We start from the raw sequence: 22,760 nt of genomic DNA, 5'->3' as shown, positions 1-22,760 counted from the left end.
CTCACCCTCTACTGCCCCCTAGTGCCCATTATACAGCACAGCCGCCCCTTCCCCATCCCTCACCCTCCGCTGCCCCCTAGTGACCATTATACAGTACAGCCGCCCCTTCCCCACCCCTCACCCTCCGCTGCCCCCTAGTGCCCATTATACAGCACCGCCGCCCCTTTCCCATCCCTCACCCTCTGCTGCCCCCTAGTGCCCATTATACAGTACAGCCGCCCCTTCCCCACCCCTCACCCTCTGCTGCCCCCTAGTGCCCATTATACAGCATAGCCGCCGCTTCCCCATCCCTCACCCTCCGCTGCCCCCTAGTGCCCATTATACAGCACAGCCGCCCCTTTCCCACCCCCACCCTCCGCTGCCCCCTAGTGCCCATTATACAGCACAGCCGCCCCTTTCCCACCCCCACCCTCCGCTGCCCCCTAGTGCCCATTATACAGTGTAGCCTCCCCTTCCCCACCCCTTACTGCTCTCTCTGCCCCACAGCGCATAGAGGGGTCGTTGTTTCCCAGAAAGCTGCACTATTTTGGCCAGGCCGTCAGTGGCGGGACAGACCTGACAGGGGATGGGCTGCCAGACATCGCGGTGGGAGCACAAGGGCAGGTCCTGCTGCTGAGGTGAGTTACTCTGTGTCGTTGCACTGCTCCACCTGACAGTCTCAGGCCTTATCTACAGTACAGCGTTTTTTTAATAAAAGTTATGTCAGTGATCAAGAAGCGCTATAATTTCATCGTTATTGCATGTTCACACTATGCTTATTGTGTCGGCAGAGCTCATCCACACTTGGTGCTCTACCATTGACAGTGAGAACAGTGCACTGCGTGGGTACCTATCCGAGTGTGGGACTCATCACATTCTGTAGCTAGGAGTTGTGGGAAGGTGGAGTGGATCGCAGCGCCTCATGGGTGCTAGCTCAATGTCCCATGATGCTTTATTTTCTGTCCCAGCATTCCATGGCCTTCTGACCACTTTTAGTGGCATTTTTTAACGTCTCCTGTTTATTGTGCGCCCACAATCTCTATGTGAAAGGATGGATCCCACAATGCTCTCAACTGTTTTTATCACTGTGCTGAACACATCACAGCTGGTCATGCAGTACATCATGAGCACCCAATCTGAACAGGAATCAGAATTGCCTGACCTGCTGTGTGCCATGGAAAGAAGCAACACCAGATTACTTTTGGCATTCGTGGAGCAGCTGAACATGGTGGACCATCACTTTTGGGCTCAGGAAACAAGCACTGAGTGGTGGGATCACATCATTTACAGGTCTGGGATGACAACTGTGACTGCAGAACTTTCAGATGCAGAAAGCCACCTTCCTGGAACTGTGTGTGGATATCGCCCGAGCACTGTGGTGCAAGGACAGTGGATAACAAAATGAGAGCAGCCCTGTCAGTGGAGAAGTGTGTGGTGATTGCTTTGTGGAAACTGGCGACTCCAGACTGCTACCAGTCACTCATGAATCAGTTTGGAGTTGAGAAGTCGACCGTAGGTGCTGTGTTAACACAAGTGTGCAGGGGCATTAATCACATCCTGGTATGAAGAACCATCACTCTTGGCAATGTGTGTGAAATAGTGGATGGCTTTGCAGACATGAGATTCGCAAACTGCAGCAGGGTGCACATTCCAATTTTGGCCCCGAACCATGTGATGGAGTACATCAATAGAAACGGGTACTTCTCCATGGTATTGCAGGTACTTGTTGATCACTGCAGCCATTTCACTGACATCAGGACAGGGTGGTCCAGGAAGGTGCATGATGCACGCCTCTTGAAGAACAGTGGTCTATACAGAAAGCTGCAAGCAGGGACTTCCTTTCCACACCAGAAGATTCCAGTGGGGGATGTTGAAATGCCCACAGTGATCCCCGGAAACCCAGCTTACCCCTTACTCCAATGTCTCATGAAGCCTTACACAGGAAACCGAGACAGCAGCAAGGAGCGCTTCAACAGTAGGATGAGTAGATGCAGAATGACCCTGGAATGTGCTTTGGCAGATTAAAAGTGCGCTGATGATGCCTTTATGGCAGGTTAAATCTGCAAAAAAGATTTCAAAGGTCATAGCTGACTGCCGCACACTCCATTATCTTCTGGAGGCTAGGCGTGAAAATTTCCCCTTGGGGGGAGTGCTGAAGCAGATCACCTGGCTGCTAATTTTGAGCAGCCTGGTACCAGGGCTATTAGAGTGGCACAATGGGGGCAGGGGGGACAGTTTGAATCAGGGAGGCTTTGGGGCAAGATTTTGAGATTGTGAACCAGTAATGTGTATTTCTATACAGCAATCTGCCATGCTTCATTAAACTCAATTATCTTATTTGGCCTCATACTTGTGATTCCTGACTGGGATTTGTAGTAAGCAAATGATTAGAATGCATGTATGTAACTAGCAGCAACGATCCCTATGTGAACACATGGGTAGTCAGTGAATGGAAGGGTTGGGGACACTAGCCCTTGCCGAACCCACCCCTTAAGCTCAGGGCGCTAACCCTCCCATCCCTCCCCCTTCCCTGGGCTGCCTCACTGCCTCCACCCTTGGAGCACCAGGTGAAGGCTGCCCCCAGGCTCGGAGTGCTAGGCATGCAGCGCACCCCATCCCAAGCCTCAGAGCACTTGGCGGGCAGGCAGTGTGCCCCCCATAGCCTCAGAGCACTGGGCAGGTGTGCAGCATATTACCACTGAGCCCAGGAGTGGCAGGCAGGTGGGTAGTATGTCCCCCCCAGCCCAGGAGTGGTAGGCATCCAGGCACCATGTCTGTCCCCCAGTCCAGGAGTGATGGGCGAGGGGGCAGTTCATTTCCCCCCAGGCCTGGAGCACCAGTGGGGTGGGCAGTTCATTCTCCCTCAACCCCAGAGTGCCAGGCGGGCAGGAATCTTGCGCCTCCCCAACTCTAGAGCCCCAGGCGGACAACGCGCCCACCCCAGCCCCAGAACACCTGACTGGCAGCGCAGCCACCCAGCCCCTAGCACCGGGCAGGTGATGCAAGCACCGGCTCCAGCTGGCTGCAGTCCGGCCCCTACTTGCCCGAGCCCCAGGCTGGGGCCCAGGCCAACGGGGAAGAGCCACAGCAGAGCACGGAGAGAAGCAGGAGGCAACCTGGGGGTGAAGCATGGGCAGGGCCATGCAGGACTGTCTGGGGAGGCTCAGCCTTCCCCGGTCTTTGATACCTGCTGCCCATGTGTGTAGGACACTGTGACGGGGCGGGACAGCCCCGCACTGGTACCGCGGGGGTTAACCCTTCTTTGATAGCAGAGGAAGCCACGCCCAGGAAGCTCTGCTGGGCGTGCTCCAACTGTCAGACCGGTATAAAAGCCTGCAGGTCTGCTCAGTCGGGGCTGACCACCGGGGGAGAAGGACGCAGACCGTCAGCTCCTGCAGAAGGAGAGCCAGTGCGCCTGGACCGGAGACCCCGGGGGGGGGGCGCCTGCCGGGAGGGACCTACGGGGGAACCGCTCCCACAACGCCGACGTCCGGCTAGACAGGGTAGGAAGTGACCCAGGGGACTGTCGAGACTGACAGCCTTAAAGCTACAGTACCACTCGGCGTGTTGCGGGCGGATCCCCGCCGAGTGGGGGGGGGGTGTCTATGGACTCTGGCCGCTAGGCTGGGCTACCCTGCCCTGAAGAGGGAGTTGTTGGACTACGGCTGCTAGGCTGTGCTACCCCGCTCCGAAGAGGGGGGTTGTTGGACTCCGGCCGCTAGGCCGTGCTACCCCGCTCCGAAGAGGGGGGTTGTTGGACTCTGGCCGCTAGGCTGTGCTATCCCGCTCTGAAGAGGGGGGTTGTTGGACTCCGGCTGCTAGGCCGTGCTACCCCGCTCCGAAGGGGTGTCTATGGACTTTGGCCGCTAGGCCGTGCTACCCCGCTCCGAAGAGGGGGTTGTTGGACTCCGGCCGTTAGGCCGTGCTACCCCGCCCCGAAGGGGGGAGGGGTTGTTGGACTCCGGCCGCTAGGCCGTGCTACCCCGCTTCGAAGGGGTGTCTAGGGACTTTGGCCGCTAGGCCTGCTACCCCGCTCCGAGAGGTGGTGTTTATGTGAACTCTGGTCAGTAGGCCATAATACGCCGGTTACCAGGGGCAGGCCGAAGAACAAGGGAGTGGCGCGGCGCTAAGCTCCAGCTCGCCCCTGCCACCAGGGGGGGCTGGGGTACCAGACCCGTCACAGACACAAAGAACGATTGTTTCTCTTCCAGAGAGTTTGTTTTTATTAAATGCCAGTTAACACACACAAAAGGCTTGGTGGGAAGGGAGATAAGAGTGCAGGGCAGGGGAGGATCTCATATCTGTGCGTATGTCCAGCTATCAATGTGGAAGCTGTCTGAAGGGTTGGAGCGAATGGGATCCCGAGACATTCCGGGAAGTTGCAAGGAATGTTTGGGAGGAGTTTGGGGAGGGCATGGAAAGCTGCTCTGTATCAGCAAGGTGGTGGGGGGGAAGAGTTAATCTGCATCTGTTCTGCCTGGAGTGTGATCAGGGACTGAGCATCTCTGTTTGCTCCTCCATCACTTTTATCATCCTCTCATGGGCCTTTAGAATGCGCTTCTCACACCCCTTTCTGTCCCGTCTTCCCATTTCCCTCAGCACCATGTGTTCTCTTCTTTCTGACTCAGGGGATTGGAGCACCTCTCTCAACCTGTCCTCCTCGCTCCACCTTGGTTGCTTCCTTATGTGGCATAGGTGCTGTGCCAGTGTGTAGTGCGGGTTCCTTGAATGCCACATCTGCAGATGCACCAGAAACAATGCACAGAAGCATGATTGTCAGTTCATGCACAGCATTGAATCATTACAGTAGAATACATACACCTCTTGTAACATACCAATCACTGTCACAATGTCCCTTGGCAAGCGCACATCTCAACGAACACCCTAAACATGGTGAGTATGGCCTAGGTGGGGGGGTGGACATTCAAAATGGGGCAAAGGGTGTTAATACTTTCAAAGGATCAGTGAAGGCGACTGGGGACAATATTGTAAGTTGTGCCATCATTTTCCACAGGCAGGGGTCATTGAAGCTGATATCTCTCTCCTGAGGGTAAGCAAAGGGCACATCTACTGCATGCATCCAGGTTGAGACCCGGTCCCTATGCTGCTCACCCGTGTGCCTCTTTGGTCCCTGCACTAGTGATTGCCGAGTGGTGCGGGAAAGGGGGAAGGGACAAAGCAGCTTTGCCAAGGAACCTTTGGCAGAGGATTGGCAAGTACCTCCAGGGAGTTTCCTAGAGATCTCTCTGGAGGATTCCCATGAAATCTGGGTGAGGATCAACACACTCTTCCACTGCACTGCTAAGCTGCACAGGGAAATGCACAGCACACAGGAACACAGCAAGTCTTGCACACTTCAATCTCTTCCTTCACCCACTACCACAGTATTCGGAGCAAAGGACAGCTGTCTGCCAGGTAATCGAGCAGTATCTGCTCAAAAAGATCACTAACCAGGGGTCTCCTCTCCTGCATTGTGCTCACTGGAGACGGACTGCTGGGACTGGCTACACCCCTCCAGAGTGGAAAAGAGCTCCTGACTCACCGCGGTACCGGAAGACCCTGATGTGGGATCCACAACGTCCTCCAACTTGAACTTCTTGTCCACGACTTCATCCTCAGGGTTAGGTCCACTTTCCATTGCCTCCCGTCCCACCAATGTGTCCATGGGGCTCTTGGCAATGGAAGTGGGGTCACCACTGAAGATGGTGCCCAACTCCTTGTAGAAGCAGCAGATTTGGGTGCAACACCGGAGTGAGGGTTTGCCTCCCTTGCCTTCTGGTACACCTGCCTCAGCTCCTTTATCTTCACCCTGCACTGCACCGTGTCCCGATGTGTAGCTCTTCTCACAGAAGCCATGAGAAATGTGCCCATGGATCTTGAAGTTCCTATGACTGGAGCGGAGCTAGGACTGGACAGATTCCTCTCACAATAAGGCTTCCTGCAGTCAGCAAGTCTGGTTCCTAGGTGGGGGGAGGAGGCAGGAGGCTTCACATACCTCTCTCGCCCTCAGGCACCAACCCCCTCAGCGGTGCTGGAGCTGGTGCTCAGGGCAGGGGCAGTGCATGGAGCCCTGTGCCCCCGCCCCCAGGAGCTGGACCTTCTGGCCGCTTCCAGGGTGCAGGGTGGTGCCAGCCAGAACAGGTATGGACTAGCCTGCCTTAGAGCGGCAGCACCGCCAATTGGACTTTTAAAGGCCCGGTCGGTGGTGCTGACAGGAGCCGCCAAGGTCCCTTTTCCACCGGTTGTTCCAGTTCAAAACCGGACACCTGGTCACCCTATCAGGAAGGGCATTGTGGGACACCTCCAGGAGGACAATTATAGCGACATAACCAAGCGCAGTCTTTACACCAGCACTTTCTCAACAAAAATTTGCCATGAAAAGCTCTATGCCTCTCGTCGAGGTGGTTTTATGCTGTCGGCAAAACACAAGAGTTTTGTCGCCAAAAGTCACATTGTAGTGTGTGAACCTCCACTGTTTTGCGGACAAAGGCTGCCTTTTGTAGAAAAAATCTACTGTGTAGACAGGGTCTTAGTATAGTGTGTGTGTGTGTGTGTGTGTGAGAGAGAGAGAGAGAGAGACTGCTGCCCCCTGCTGAATAATGTCACAACGACAGCTCTGTTGCTCCCTTCTCTGCCCCCCAGCATCTCCTGTAGCAGAGCTGCGTGTCCATAACCCGTCTCCCTGGGGTGCTGTGAGCACATCCAGGCTGGGTGGGAGATTCTGGGGAGGGAGGGGGGCTGACCTCATTGCAGAGAGCAGCTGGGTGATGGTTCTGTTCCTCCCATGGCAGGTCCCGGCCGGTGCTCAGAGTCGGGGTCTCCATCAGCTTCCAGCCCCCAACCATCCCCACCTCGGCCTTCGACTGCCAGGGGCAGGAGCAGCTCAACACAGAAGCCACCAGGGCAGAGATCTGCTTCACCGTCACTAAGAGCACCATGGACAGCCTAGGTAAGACCAAACCCACCCCCTGCTCCCCTCCCCCCTGAGCCAGCCAGTCCCCTGATCGGGATGGATCAGAGCCAGCGCCCCCTAGTGGGGAAAGGCCCCGTGTCCCATTTCCCCTTGAGGTTCCTGTTCTCAATTTCTCTATCCCTCGTTTCCCCTCCCCCATAGGCAACAATATCTCCAGCACCATCCAGTACAGCCTGGCCCTGGACCCCGGGCGGACGAAGATCCGAGCCGCCTTCGACTCCACCGGCCCTGTCCTGAGCAGGGAGCTGCGGCTCAGCATCGAGACGAGATGTGAGACATACCGGATAACGTTACCTGTGAGTGTGTGTGGGGGGGTCCTGGCTCCTTCCCATCCCACTGTGTCTGCCCCTTGCTCCCAAATCACCCAGAGAACAAACCTCTCTCCTGGTTGCACCCAGCCCCCACCCCCCTTACCCTTCAGGGGCCCAATGTGTCACTCTGTCTCCCCAGCTCTGTCCAGAGGACACTGTGAGCCCCATCACCCTGCGTCTCAACTACAACCTGATGGGGGAGCCCATCGCTGCTGCCGGCCGCCTCACACCCATCTTGAGCGAGGACTCTGTGCCAGTGTCTGCAGGCTCGGTAAGGTGCCAGAGCCAGGCCCCGTGCTGGGTCTACTGCAGGGATCGAACCAGTGACCATGGGGTTTGAAAACAGAGTCTGGAAATTAAGAGGCAGCAGCAGCCTCTAAAACCCCTTTACACAGCGCAGCCACTAGAGGGCAACAAAGATGGATGCTGAATTTGCCTTGGCATCTCTCCTCTGTGGGAACACTCGAACCTCTCCTCAAAGCTGCCAACATTTCTGTCCAAAACACAAAATATTTTCATTAAAAAATGATTTTTGCTGGACAATTTTCAATATTTATTTTGGCCAGGGCCCCCTAGAGGGGACAGACCCCAAGTCCTGTTCCCCACCCCCCTGAGCCAGCCAGTCCTCCAGCCATGGTACCACTAGAAGTGTGAAACTGCTGCTGGGCAGAGAGTGAGGAGGAAGAGTGTTTCTCGGGGGTGGGGGGGCTGATGATGGGTTTAGCTGTCCCCCGGTGCAGGGGACTGGCAGGTGCTGGGGTAACGGAAGGGTCCCTGGGTCCCTGCGTTGTCATTCTGGCGGGTGGTGGTGCAGCCCCCTCCCCACCCACTCTGATCCTGCTCTCCTGGGTCTCCCCTCAGCTCCCGTTTCAGAAGGACTGTGGCCCGGATGGCCGCTGCGATGACCAGTTAGAAATCTCCTTCAATTTCTCTGGGTAAGTCACTGAATTTTCCCCTAAAAACACCTACCACTGTGGGACCCGTCCGGCTTGATCATGCCTCGGATCTTCAACATCCAGCTGGAGATGTTGCCAGATGTCCAGTGCTGATGGATCCTGGGTGGGGGGTGTGAAGGGTTGCGCCCCCCGCTTCGGGCTGCCCCTTGATGTACTGGGGTACCACTGAGCCTGCCGGTTCCACCAGCCTGGGCTCCCTATCACTGTTCTGCTGAGCCAGGCCCTCCAGCCTCCAGCACACACACAGGTAGGGACACACCCAGCTGCAGAAAGACACAGACACTGAAATCAGTTCTGCCTGGGAAGACTCAGCTTGGGAATTGACCAGCACTCAGGAACACTCAGGAGTGTAAACCCAAAATTATATTGTCTTGCACTGCACAGAAAACTGTACAGCGTAAGCTCATGAAAATCGCCCCCTCCCTCAATGTGGAGGAAGATCTGCACAGCTTTTTGCCCCCCAGTTATGAACTACACAAACTGGTTTAGAGAAAACAAGCACAAGGTTAATAATTACAAAGGACAGATTTTAAGTGATTATAAGGGATAATAAACAGATCAAAGCAGATTACTGAGCAAATAAAACAACCATGTAAACTAAGCTTAATACACTAAAGAAACTGGCTACAAGTGGTAATTTGTCACCCTAAATGTTTTTTAAGCAGGTAGCAGAGTTTCTTGTAGACAAACCGCTCTTGCTTGCAGCCTAGACCCCCAGATATTCCTGCCACAGGCCAGACACCTTCTAGCCCAGGTCCAGTCCTTTCTTCCCCAGATCAGTCTTAGGTATTTTCAGCAGCATCTTGGGCAGGGATTCAGTGAAGAACTGGCCCTGATTAATTCATTTCCCTGCCTCATATAGGATTTACATATGGCGGGAATCCTTTGTTTCCCGGTTTGATCCCCATCCCCTATTTGTGGGAAAATACTAGCATTCTAAGATGGAGTCCAGTACCAGGACACATGATCACATGACCCTGCAGTGTCAAAGCAGCCATAAATCCTCCAGAAGACTTCACAGGAAGGTGGGAGATTAGCATCTTCAAAGTCCTTTTGTTCTCCCTAATGACAGTTTGACTAATCAGCCAGCCAGACTGCATTTTGTCTAGTGGGCATTCCCCCGGTGCAAACCCAGTTGTAATTGTTACATAGTCAATATTCCTAACTTCAGATACAGAAATGATACATGCATAGAAATAGGACAATCACATGCAGTAAATCATCACTTTTCCAATGATACCACATGGGACCCATCTTGCATAAAATACAACTTAGTTATGCCATATTCATATCACAACAATATCTCTGTGAAGCATATGGGGCGTAGTGTCAGAGGCTGCACTGCTGTGGGGAAGATGCACCTCTGGAAGCTCACAGCGCTGGGCTCCCCCGCTGGGCACTGCCAGAGGAAGTTCACAGAGCAGCCAGGGCACTGCCTTGAGGAAGCTCACCCCTTTCTCTCCCCCTTAGCTTGAGCACCCTGGTGGTGGGAGTCACTCCCGAACTCAACACCACCGTCTCCATCCAGAACCATGGAAATAATTCCTACAGCACCAGGGTGCAGTTCTTCTACCCAGCCACGCTGTCCTACCGCCGGGTCCTGCTGCTCCAGGTACCCCAACGCACACCGGGCATGAGGGGCAGGCACTGCAGGGGGCTCAGTGCTACAGGGAGTGGGCAGGGATCTCAGCAAGAGGCAGTATGCTATAGGGAGTGGGCAGGGGGCTCTTCAGGGGTGCTGAGCTGTAGAGGCGGGTGGAGGGGTTGGTAGGGAGTGCTGAGCTGCAGGGAGTGGGTGGAGGGCTCGGCAGGGGGTGCTGAGCTGCAGGGAGTGGGTGGGAGCTAGGCCGGGGCACTGTGGGCTGCGTCTCTCACTAGCTGGTCCCCTGTGCTCAGTCTAACAGGAGGGCCGTGGCCATTAAGTGCAGCTCGGCCGTGGGCTCCGAGGAGCAGACTCAGAGGAACAGCACCTGCCACATCAGCCACCCCATCTTCTGGAGTGGAGCTGAGGTAAGGACAGGCCCTGGCCTCAACCCTGGCCTGTGAACTCCCCAGGTGTGAACTAGGTTTTCCAGGTGTCCTATTTTCTAAGGGAACACCCGGTTGAATAGGAACCCTGGCAGCTCCGATCAGCACCGCTGACCGGGCTGTTATAAATCTGGTTGGTGGTGCAGCGAGTCTAAATCAGGCTCCCTGCCTGCCCTGGCTCCTCGAGGCTCCCGGAAGTGGCTGTCATGTCTCTGGGGTGATGAGGGAAGTGCCGTGTGCTGCCCACACCCCAGCACCGCCTCCGCAGCTCCCTTTGGCTGGGAACTGCAGCGAATGGGAGCTGTAGGGGTGGTGCCTGTGGACTTTCACAGCACGCACTGCACAGAGCTGCCTGCCTGCACCTCCGCCTAGCGGCCCGGAACTTCTGCGAGCAGCACGGAGCCAGGGCAGGCAGGAAGCCTGCCTTAACCCCACTGTGCTGGTGACCTGGAGCCGCCTGAGGCCAGCTGAGCCTGGTGGAGCCCAAACCCTAACCCTAACCCCCCTCCTGCACCCCAGCCCCCTGCTCCAGGTTAGAAACCCCTCCTGCACCCTAACTCCTTCCCAGACCGTGCACACCCACCCACACCCCAACACCCTGCCCGGCCCTGAGCCCTCTCCCACACCCTGAACTCCTTTTTCCTGGCCCCACCCCAGAGCCCGCGTCCCCAGCTCCTTCCCCAGCCCATTCAAAGTGAGTGTGTGGGGAGAGAGCCACTGAGGTGGGGGGGGGGCTGGAGTGAGTGGCTGCAGGGCCTCAGAGAAGGGGAGGGGCAGGGGAGGGGCCTTGGGGCAGGGGCGGGACAAGGGTGTTTGGTTTTGTGCCATTAGAAAGCTGGTAACCCTAGTGTGAGCCCAGCTGGGAGCAGAGAGGGGCAGTTCCCTGGGGTCAGCCCAGCCCATGACAAGGGATGTGCTGGGGAAAGTGCCCGGGGAGCCCGGCGAGTCAGTGCAAACAGAGCCCTGAGGTCACTCCGGGGCTGGGGTCAGGCCCTGCCGGGGCTGCAAACCAAGGGCCAGACCTGTGGGGCTGGAAATCAGGCCTCACTGGGGCAGGCAGGGGAAGGGCTGTCCCTTAATAGGATGGTGAATAGGGTGTTGCCCTGGCATGAAGCGGGTTGAGGTCTATGGATCCCAAACCGGATTAGCGCTGTCTGTGGCCAGGGGCAGGGTCATGTTAACACCTTCGGCTCCCTGGGCCCATTTATTCCATCTAAGTTCATACAACAAACCCCCTGATCCTCTGTGTCTGCCCCACCCCCGCAGTCTCTGGCAGTTCCCCAGGCCCTGACTCTCACGCCCCCACCCCCCGTGTTTTCCAGGCCGTCTTCATCGCCACCTTCGACGTCTCCTCTGAGGCCGACCTGGGGGGCAGGCTGCAGATCACGGCCAAGGCCAGCAGGTGAGGGGGCTGGGCAGGGCCGGGGGGTGGATTAGGGTTTTGTGGGGACCCTGGGCCAGAGCAACTGGGGGCCCCTCCCAACCTCTTCTCTCTGCATTCCCTCCCCCCGCCCCTGTTCTCCCGGCGCTCTGCCCAGGGGGCTGCGTGGGACTCAGGGAGCAGCAGGAGAGCCGGGCAGGCGGAGCGGGTCGGGCCACAGGGGCACTCATTTTTCCAGGGGCCCCCAATTGGCTGGGGTCCCTGGGCACAAGCCCCATTGGCTAATCCACCACTGGGGGTGGGGGGGCCGTGCACAGAGCAGGACAATGCAGAGGCCTGTGGTGCAGCCTCCCTGCACAGTTACCTGCCTGCATCTCCTCACATCTCTCCCCTTTGCGCCTCTCCCCCCAGTGACAATGGCGGCCCCATCACCGAGCGCATGATGCACCAGGCAGAGCTGCTGGTGAAGTACGGCATCTTCATCATCCTCACAAGGTAGGTCAGTGCGGAGACAGAGAGGAGAGCGCCCCCTGCTGGGCCCCCTATTCCCTGCAGCAGCCCCATCCATCACATTCTCGTCTCTCTCCTGCCTTCCATCCTTTTCCTCCCGCAGCCTCGAGGAGTCGACCAAATACGTCAACTTCTCCGCCGAGGAGGCAGGGACAAGTGTGCCAGTGACACATCGGTACGAGGTGAGGCTGGCGGCACAGAGTGTGAGGGGGGAGATGGGTCTCAGAGCAGCTTCCAGTGAGTTTCCCAGGTACTAGAGCCCCCTAGGGCCGCCAACTTTCAATTTGCACAAAACTGAACACTCCTGCCCTGCCCCTGTCCTGAGGCCCCTCCCCCACTCACTCCATCCCCCCTCCCTCCATCGCTCACTTTCACCAGTCTGGGGCAGGGGTTTGGGAGAGGGTGAGGGCTCCAGCTGGGGGTGCAGGCTCTGGGGTGGGGCCAGGAATGAGGGGTTTGGGGTGAGTGAGGGGGCTCCAGGCTGAGGCAGGGGGTTGGGTGCCGGGTCTGGGCTGTGGGCTGGGTGTGTGGTCTCCAGGAGGGGCCAGGAATGAGGAGTTCAGGGTGTGGGAGAGGGCTCCAGGCTGGGGAAGGGGGTTGGGGTGCAGGGGGGCTGAGGGCTCCAGCTGGGGGTGTAGGCTCTGATCTAGAGACAATGATTAGCTGTTTGGGGTACAGAAGGGGACTCAGGGATGGGGAAGAGGGTTGGACTGTTGGGGGTTGGGGTCCCAACGGCACTTTCCACAGCTCCCAGAAGCGGCCGCCAGGTCCCTGCAGCCCCTAGATGATTGGACAGCCAGGAAGACTGAGGCAGGTGCCAACAGGTGCCAACCCTGCAGCTCCCATTGGTCACAGTTCCTGGTCAATGGGAGCTCTGGAGCCAGCCCTCAGGGCAGGGGCAGCGCACAGAGCCTCCCTGGCCACCCATGCATCTGCGGGCTGCAGGGACCTCGCAGCCGCATCCAGGAGCTGCGTGGAGCCGGGGCAGGCAGGGAGCCGTCTTAGCCCTAGTCCCCTCCTGTGCCGTTGAACCACCAGGATCCCTTTTCGACCAGGCATTTCAGCCAAAAACCGGATGCCTGGCAACCCTAGAGCCACCTCTGCGAGGGATCCCTGTGTGTACAGCCCCAGAGCCCCTCCCCAGAGGCAGAACTGCCTGACTGGGATCTAGTGGATTAAAGCACAGAGGGGTGGGGGTGGGCGGGGAGCCAGGACTCCTGGGTTCTATCCCCAGATCTGGCAGGGCAGTGGGGTCTGAGGCTTAGAGAGGGGACTGGGGATCAGAGCTCCTGGGTTCTCTTCCTGCAGTGCCCTTTGGAGAGTCTGTTTCTTTCAGGTCAAGAACCTGCGGCAGCGAAGCGTCCCCATCTCGGTCACGTTCCAGTTCCCCGTGGAGCTGAGTGGGGTCCGGGTGTGGGACGCCTCTGAGGTCGTCCCCTCCAAGGTATCTGCCTCTCCCTGCCCTTGTGTGTGTGTGAGATGGGCCCAGTGATGCCTGCTCTGCCCTACGGCGCCCCCTGCTGGGACAGGCTGCCTAGGGGGGATAGGCCACATGTTCCCCTCCCCCCCCCCAACTCCCTGCAGCCAGCCCGTTACCTACCGAGGGGCCGGATTGTAGCCAGCGCCCCCTAGAGGGGAAATGCCCCATGTCCCCTTCCCACCCCCGTTAACACCATGTCTCTCTCCCTCCAAAGCCCCAGCTGGTTCAGTGCACCAGTGAGGCTGAAACGCCGGGTTCGAAGGCCTTTGTGAAGCAGATGAGCGAGCGCCCCCTGCTGGTGAGTATAGGCTGATGCGGGTCCCAGCAACCCCTTCCCCTCACAACTAACACAGACAGTGAATGGGGGGGCTGGGCTGGGGGAGGGACCCCTTCTATAAACAGACCCAGACCCTCATGGCCATGCTGAGCCCCTGCACGTCCTCTGCCTCACCCGGCGATATCCTTCCACCCCCAGGACTGCTCCGTGGCCACCTGTAAGAAGATCCGGTGCAGAATCGCCTCCCTGGAAATGCAGCAGCCGCTGGAATTCATGATCAAAGGGAACGTCAGTTTCCAGTGGGTCTCCCAGGTACAAGAGTTGCCTCTGCCTCCCAGCACAAGATGAGGGATCCTCCTACCCCCTGTGTGAATAACTCCTGTTCCCCTCCCCAGAGGTGACTGCATCTCAGTGCTGGGCAAGGGATCCCTGTGTGAACCGCCTGTAAATTGCTCTGGGTCCCCCTGGGACGATGCTCTGGGCTGGTTTGTGTCATTTCCGGTCAGGGACGGTGAATTTCTCTGTTCCAGACTCAGCAGCAGAAAGTGAGTCTGGTGAGCGAGGCCCGGATTGAATACGAGGAGAAATACACCCAGAAGGAGGGATTTGTCCAGCGCCAGGTACTAGAGTGACTGCGCCCGGGATAGAGAGAGCATCGGCTAGTGGTTAGAGCTGGGAGCCAGGACTCCTGGGTCCTGTCCTTGCTCGGGGAGGAAGTGGGGCCTGGGGATTTAGAGCAGGGGCGGGTGATGGTGCCAGGACTCCTGGTTCCCCATCTTACAGCTCCTCTCCCCCAGGTGCAGACGGTGGTGGAGCGCTCCGAGGTCTATAACTACCTGCCCATCGTTGTGGGCAGCAGCGTGGGGGGCCTGATCCTGCTGGCTCTCATCACTGCAGCCCTCTACAAGGTGAGTGGGGCAGGGCTTGGACCCCTCCCCCACTGCCCATCACCCTGGGGGCGGGACCTCTGGCCATCCCAGCTGGTGTGGGAGGGTTTTTCCTTCATAGGTTCCCACAGCCTGTCCCTCCTGCTCCTCCACCATGAGCCTGTGTCTGTCTGGCTCTCACCATCTCTTCTCTCCGTCTCCTTCCAGCTCGGTTTCTTCAAGCGCCAGTACAAGCAGATGATGGAGGATGGTGTGGAGGGCGAGGGGCCTGGACAAACCCAGAGCGCCACTGCTGGCAACCCCCCTGCTTCCAATGCCCCCAAATAATAGCCCCCCATGTGCCAATGCCACTGGCTTCACCTCCCTCTGGGCTGCTTCACCTCCGCCCCGTTATGCACCTCCAAGATGCATAAAAATTGGTCACTGGCCCCCCTCCCACCAACAAAATGCATCCAGTGCCAACTAGAGCCAATCGATGCTCAAATTAGGCTTGGAAGAATTCTCTTGATATTTTTATAATTTTTATGGAGAATGTTGAAGTTAATATTAGGCATTTTTTTAAAGTTCCCTTCGGTGGGATATGTTAGGGTTAACTAACAGACATCGGAAGCTGCTAATTTGCTGACATGGCATTAGGGGACAAAGGCATATGTAGGCTGTCGTTTTTGTTTAATAAATAAGTTGCCTTTTTTTTCTCCTGTTGCTTATAAGAATTTAGAAGAATGCAGCTGCATGAGAAATGTAGCAGTCGAATAATGCCCTTTGGGTAAAAGAAGGTAAAAGAAATGTTATTTCCCCGTCCCTTCCTTTTCCAGCTATATAAACCAGCCCTGGCTTATGGCCCCTTCCTCCCTCCCCTGAGAATTGCTGACCAGGGAGATTTGTGGCAACAGATTGTTGCAAAGAAATGTATTTTCAAGGTCAAAATGTCTGTGTAATATATGCATAATGCTGTGCACAATAGATAGGGTGGTTTACTAACAGAATGGGTGTTTGTATTACTTAATAAGGGGTTTTGGGGTGTTGTAACGGATGTAGGCGTGTACATACTCAGACAAAAATGTGCTGTAACTAATTCGGTGCTTACTCGACAATCGGGTTGAGGGGAACAGGTATTGCAATAAAGAAGCTCGTACTCAAATCCACCTTTTGGGTCAATCTGCTTTTTTCTTCTAACATCTGGCGTCACAAACAGAATCCCAGGGGAGAGTTGTGCCTGATCACCACGTCTCGCCATGGATTCGATGAGTAAGTTGAACTTGAACGGGCCCTTTACTGCAACCCTGGTTAAAAAGTTTATTAATAAACTGGTGGGGAGATGGAGGGTCCTCATGCGGCTCCCTCTGGGGATTGTCAGGATTGGCCAGTCATCCAGGGGTGGGTGGAAGCTTCCCTGGTGTCCAAGTGCTCCCAGGATAAGAAAAAGGCTGTTTTGCTGCAGGCTCTGTGTGAGCGTCTGTCAGATTTAGGGGAGGAGGTTACAAGTCTTAAAAGCAAAGTGGAAACTTTGCAGCAAATTGCTGAAGAACAGAGCACAGTAAATCATCACAACGTGCTGGCAGTCAGAATGGCTGAAAATCTATGGACGATTTTAATCATCCTAAGTCAAAGAACCTGACCCTCAAGGGTTAAGTAGATGCCTTAAAGCAAACTTCTTGTTTCCCGGCCCCCATCTCTCTCTCTCTCTCTCTCTCTCTCTCTCTCTCTCTCTGCCTCCCCTCCTGCCCGCCCCCTCTCTCACACTTTTGGTTTTCTGAAGTTTTAATGGATGGTACTTTGGATACTTAGTTAAAAGTTCGTTTGGACAAAGCATGACAAAAGTCTGCTGCATTTCATTAAAAAATTTTAAGTAAAATGTCCACGGATGACCATGGGGACAAATGTTTTACTGCCTTCTTAAAGAATCCCAAGGTAAAGGAAGCACAGGGTAAGGCAGCTGTGTTGCACGGATTTACTGGGTGGCTATGTCGTTACAGGCAAAATGTACCACCTTAAAGAATTGAATGCACAAGTACGTAATTTAAAGTGAATGAAGAGTTACAAGTAGCCTTTATAAAAATTAATACTACAAAGTTTGGAAGGAAGTAAATGGTTGGGAGTTGTAAAAATGCTAAAAGGTAACAGTTGTAAAAAATGTTAAAGAGTAACAGTTGTGGTGTTATAAAAGTGTAACCCCCAAGGAGATTAGCTAGATTCCTGGGGCTCTGTCTGCTGGCAGCTCAGGGAGGGGGAGCCAAGGTAACCAATAGGGAGTGAGATGCCCTTCTCAGGGAGCTCAGGGAAGGGGAGAAGACATTTTGGAGTGAGTCTGGAGCCAGCCAGGGCGAGGGCAGGACTGGCTGTGTGGGGAGCTGGTGAGTCCCCGGCCTACATGCAGGGTCCCCCCTGGGAACTGGCCTCTAGAGACCTGACAGCAGATCCCTCAGCTGGGCTTTTCCCACTCCACTGATGATTCCCAGTTTGTAGAGTTCCTGGGAAACTTCCCAGCCAGGCTGAGTTCACCCCCCAGCTCCCTAGGGGTGACCAGTCACCACATGGTCAGCTCTGCTCTGGCTGCTAGTCCAGGGCTGCTGCCTGCTGGGAGTGTGTCTGGGCACTGGGCTAGGAGACGACAATTTGGATTTTAGTGTAGTTGTGTAACCTGCACTTTGAGCCCTGCACCCCCCTTTGGGGTGAGGGGAAATCCTGGGACTGATGCAGCCTGACAAGGATCCCGGCCTGCAGAGATCAGCCCCTCTGCAGTGACCCAGGAGTCCAGAGTCATCTCTGAACGTGAGGATCATTCGTGGAATTTGTGAGGGCACCATCTTTTAGTTAGTCAGGCAGGAAATTTGTTTTGGGGACCCCCCTACTCCCTGAACTGTGTCCTCAAGCCAGGGTGTGAGGGTCTGGGGATTTTACAACCTGCTGCATATTAAACCTATGGAGGGATTTACCACCTTCTCCCACTTGTGAGTCCATTGGGCTGTAATAGGTAAGGGGATTCTGTACCTCTGGCCAGGAGAGATTATATGTTACTGCATACATAACGGCTGTTACCCTTCCTTTTATATTTATGACACCATATTTGTAAATTCGGTGGCTAACCCATTTATGAACTGCCTTCTTTTTCTCCTTGTAGCATGATCCATGGACCAAGGTATCAGGCTAGCTGGAGCCAGGGCCTCCAGCCTGAATGCCCCTCTGTTCAGTGTGCGAGAAGGAGGAGTGCCTGGGCCCTGCTTTGAAGAGAGTGGGGGAGTGTTGGTATATGTTAGGGTTAACAAACAGACATGGGAAGCTGCTAATGTTGTGACATGGCACTGGGGGACAAAGGCGTAAGAAGACTGTAGTTCTTTGTTTAATAAATAAGTTGCCATATTTTCCCTTCCCCGTTGCTTGTAAAAATGAATAAGAATGCAGCTGCATGAGAAATGTAGCTGTTGAATAATTCCCTTCGTGTGAAAGAAGGTAAAAGAAATGTTATGTCCTCCTCCTTTCCTTTCCCATCTGCATAAACAAGCCCTGGCTTATGACCCCTTCCTCCCTCCCCTGAGAACTGCTCATGGCCCCTTCCCTGAGAATTGCTGGGAGATTTGTCAGGGATATTTGTGGCAACAGATTGTTGCAAAGAAATATATTTTCAAGGTCAAAATGTCTGTGTGATATGCGTCATGCTGTGCACAATAGATAGTGTGGGTTTACTAACAGAATGACTGTTTTTATTACTTAATAAGGGTTTTTGGGGTGTTCTAACACATGTAGGTGTGTACATACTAATTTAAACAAAAAGAATGTGCTGTAACTAATTCAGTGCTTACTCGACAATTCAGTCATCTACAGTCTGGCCAGTAAAATGAGTACCACAATCACTGTTGATACTCACAGGTATGCCAAACCTTGGACTGAAATCCTTAAGCAAAATTTTCACAACAGACTTGGTGTCTGCCCTTCTGCAGGGGAAGGCTTCAACCCAGCTTGAAAACATCAACTAATTCTAACATATACTCATAGTAACATCATTTAGACATTTGAATAAAATCAATCTGAATATTTACAAAAGGACCCCAAGGGATGTGCTGCTTTTCTAGCTTTAACTGCTTTCCCAATATTATGTTGCTGACCCTGCTCCCTCAGTGAGTCTCCAGGAAAGGCAAATCAGCAGTGTGTGTGGCCAACCCTGTTGCAAGCATTGAAAAGCATTTTGGGGAGGGTCAAAGGTGTGTGAGTGGAAAGTGGAAGTTTCCTTTGCAGGTATGAGAGGCCGAGGGGGGGGGGGAAGAGAAGAAGAAGAAAGAAGCAGCAGAGAACAAATGAATTCAACACTGCAGCTAGCAAACTCAGTCCGAAGACAAGACGCTGGCTCCCGCCCAAGGACTCTGCTCATAGCCGAAACTTAGCTGACAACCAAGAAAGACGGGGGCTTGAATGTGCCCGAAAGAAATCCAGCTGCACAGGCCTGCAAAATAGCAAGGCCAGCAGGAAGAAAAACAGCAGATCTAAGACTACAGAGATGGAAAACACCCAACAACCAGGAAAATCAAAATTAGGTGCATACCAATCTCGTTAACTGCAGCAATCATCCCCCCTTTCCACACGTGTGCCCTCCAGTGGTGCACCCGAGCAAATAGGGCAAGAGCACCTGAGGCGCAACCAGGCGGCCATCCAGGGACCACCAAAGGTGATCAGGGTGTAAAGTGCACCCAGCAGCACTCCAAGAACATTTCTCAGCTTTTGGCGCAGCCTCGGTCACGTATATTAAAACCTTAATATTTTCTGATAGTATCCAAACCACTTTGTATTCCAAGTTGGATAAAAAAAATATCCGCGTTTAGCTCTAACCCTTCCATTTGGTTTTGAACTAGGCTGTCCTGTAGAAAACTAAACACAACAATTCTCGCCATAAGACAAAACACCTGTAATCGTGTGTGACCGGGGCTCGACCCTCTCCGAGGGGCGGAGGGGAGCCACACCGACTCACTACACCCCGTCTGGTCCGGGCAGGTCTCCGGTGTTCCTGGGCGACAAACACAAGGTCCCAAGGCGCGGGCCCTCTGGCTTGGGGCTGCGCAACAATACAGAGTCAAAGGGGCTCAGGCCCTCTGCTTCAGGGCTGAGCAAACAATCAGTAACCCAAAGTTCAGGGAGCTCAGGCCCTCTGCTTCAGGGCTGAGCAGCAGTACAGTTTGAAGGGGCCCAGCCCGCGGTTCGGGCGGGGCACCAAACACAGAGTCACAAGGCTCAGACCCTTTTGGCTCAGGGCTGAGCAAAGCACAATCAATAACCCCAAAGTTCAGGGAGCTCGGGCCCTTAGGCAGGGGCGGAGCAAACAAACAGTTCAGTAACTAGGCCCAGGCCCTGGATCAGGGTGGGGCAACAAACAGTTGAGTACATAGGCCCAGGCCCTTACGCCTGAGCGTTGGGGTGAGGGGGAGACTGCCACCCGTGAGTGGGGTGGCAGGGGGGACGCAGGGCCACCCACTCCACTGCGTCCCAGCCCAGGGCCCTAGCAGCAGCTATCACCGCTGCTCGGTCAGTGGGCTCCTGACTGAAACACACTTACATAGGTTCAGGTATGTCTGCAGCCTGACTGGGGTTGGCTACCCCCGGTCTCCCCCTTAGGGCCTACTTGGTCCGTGGCGTCGGTCTCCGGCCAGGCCTCCAGCATGGGCTCCTCTCGGCCAGGGCTTGGAGGCAGGTCCAGCAGTTCCTCGGGGAAATCCGGCCAGGCGTGCTCCGGCAGCTCCTCTGGGTAGCAGCAGGGGCAAGGAGGGTCCGGTGGCTCCTCTGGACAGAAGGCACAGGGAAGCTCCGGGAGCTCCTCCGACTAGTGGGTGTGGGGAAACTCCGGGAGTTCCTCCAGGGAACGGGCGCGGGGAAACTCCAGCCAGTCTGGGCGGCTGCTCTGGGTCCCGGAGGTTTCCCAGTCTCGAGCTCCCTGCAGCACGTCTGCTCTCTGCGGCGGCTGGCTCCTGAGTGAGCTCTGGCGGCCGGCTTTTATACTTCCTGTCCCGCCCATTGACTTCCGGGGGCAGGAACAGGCAGCGGTGCCTCCGCCCACTTCAGTGTCTGCAAGGGCGCTCCCTCTGGGCAGTAGGGGAGCCACACCGACTCACTTCACACCACAAGGACATAGAACACAGTTTCTATTGTGCCAGTAAATGCATGGTATGTTGGATTGATCTTCCGCTGGCATTAGCTTTCTCTAATTTTCTAAAAACATATTTCTACCCCTTCTGGGGCGATCAGTCCTTGTTTAAAATATTTCTTTCTTATACAAATACCCTTGCTGATTGCAGGCAAAACAGAGGAATTACCCCCATATTTTTCTGTGTTTGTTTCATAGGCAGGCCAGGTTTCAGTGGCTTATATCTTACCAATTAGGTAATTTGCATTAGCACACAGACGCTTTCTGGCTCGCTTTTAGATCCAGAGCCATTCACAGGTTAAAACCTTTTACTTAAAAGGGACACATTGACTTTTACCAGAGTTCTGATTGCCTGTTACCTTTAACTCCTATTTTCAAAAACACACAGTAATCCAAAAAGGAAAACATCACCTATTGTAGCCCCTTGGAGCCTAATAGGATTTTAATTAAGTAGCATTGCATATTTGCATTTTCCTCACTCCTTTTACAATATACACCACACATGTTCTTTTCCTTCACATTCCTTTTATACATTTGGGGTGGTTAAATTCCAATAGACACCCCGTATGTTTTTTCTAATCCAACTAAAGTGTTCATAGTCAAATGATTTTAATTAAATAGTCTCTTTGCCTGGATTTATTTACAGACATTTCTTTGGAAAAGGGCCCAGTTTTCCTTCAGAATGGCTGCAAAGAAACCAAGAATGAGGCTTACCACCTGGACAGAACGCACGGCCAATTGGTGTTTTAACTGTTCAGTTTTCTCTTGTTGTCAGGTACACATCTCTTCCCTTTTCCCCAACTCCTCTTACTGCCCGGTCCTGCTATGACCGGGGGTAGACCCACCTCCAACCTTTTTTAAATTTTTTTCATACTCACAAACACGCTGCCCAGGCTGGCCAGGCCCAGGGGTAGGAGAGACAGAGAGAGGGGTAGACGGGGGGTTATCCTGTGCAAGGGTTGTCCAGAGGTACGCTGCAAAAAATCTCCAACTTGCTTCTGCTCTTGGGTTTTTTCACCCTGGGGTCTCTCTTGCTCAGTATTCCAGTCCAAACCAGCTGCCTGTGGCTTCTTCAGCGTCCCCAAACCACACCGGCTCCAGGCTCGCAAAGGCAGACTGTTGGGTCTCACTGGGCGGCCAACCTTTGCAAACGTAATCTCAGTCCTGGAACTTGTGTTGCCTTTGTTTTGCCTCTGTCTATATTTTTCACAGCCAGCTGGGTTTTTTGGTGCTTGGCATGGAGAGCAAGACAGACACTGTTGATTCCAAAATTGTGGAAGAAAACAGAGTCTTCACTCTCAGGTTGATTGCAACAAGTCTGAGACACTTTATTTTCCTGACACTTGCAAGGGAAGAGTACACCCAGACAGGGTTTCCCCTGTCCCAGGCAGGTCGCCGTTAGATAAACAATTAGGGCAAGCATTTATACCTTTTGGTACAGACGATAATAATCAACAACTGCATCTTGTTTATAAAGATTCCTTCTGATATCTTACTTTTCTCAGCAGTTCCTGCTACAGTCTGTATTCCATTCTTATCTAACACAAGGTCAAAAAACAGTATCTCTTACAGTTTTTTCCCATTCGCTTTCCACTTGCCCAGTCTTGAAATCTTGCGTTATTAGAGCTAGTGTTAGCCTGACTCTTACTTTATTCCCAGAAGTTAAGATATCTGCGTTCAAATTCCCTTTATCCTTTTCTCTACTTCCACACCAGAGTAGGAGAACAGGCAGCTCCGAGGATCTGTCATTCCCTAACAGAATGAGGAAATACACAGTAAGGGGCTTGAGGTTTTGGTGGTCGTTTTTGTTGCCTGCTCATACTGCGTTTTAAGTAGGCTCGGGACAATGAG

General features: G+C 54.4%; 1 protein-coding gene across 1 annotated transcript in view; it reads left to right on the top strand.

Moving 5' to 3' along the window:
- The window catches only part of LOC123368282 (integrin alpha-D-like), a 168,796-nt gene that overhangs the window by 48,379 nt on the left and 97,657 nt on the right, over nucleotides 1-22,760 (top strand). The window contains exons 17-18 of the mRNA XM_045012941.1: nucleotides 487-617; nucleotides 6,771-6,928. Of these exons, the coding sequence (XP_044868876.1) occupies nucleotides 487-617; nucleotides 6,771-6,928 (289 nt within the window). The remainder of the gene's footprint in view (nucleotides 1-486; nucleotides 618-6,770; nucleotides 6,929-22,760) is intronic.

Source organism: Mauremys mutica, chromosome 4 (assembly GCF_020497125.1).
Source record: "Mauremys mutica isolate MM-2020 ecotype Southern chromosome 4, ASM2049712v1, whole genome shotgun sequence".
Lineage (NCBI taxonomy): Eukaryota > Metazoa > Chordata > Testudines > Geoemydidae > Mauremys > Mauremys mutica.
The sequence above is the reverse complement of the archived record's forward strand: the minus strand, read 5'-3'. Positions and strand labels throughout refer to the sequence as shown.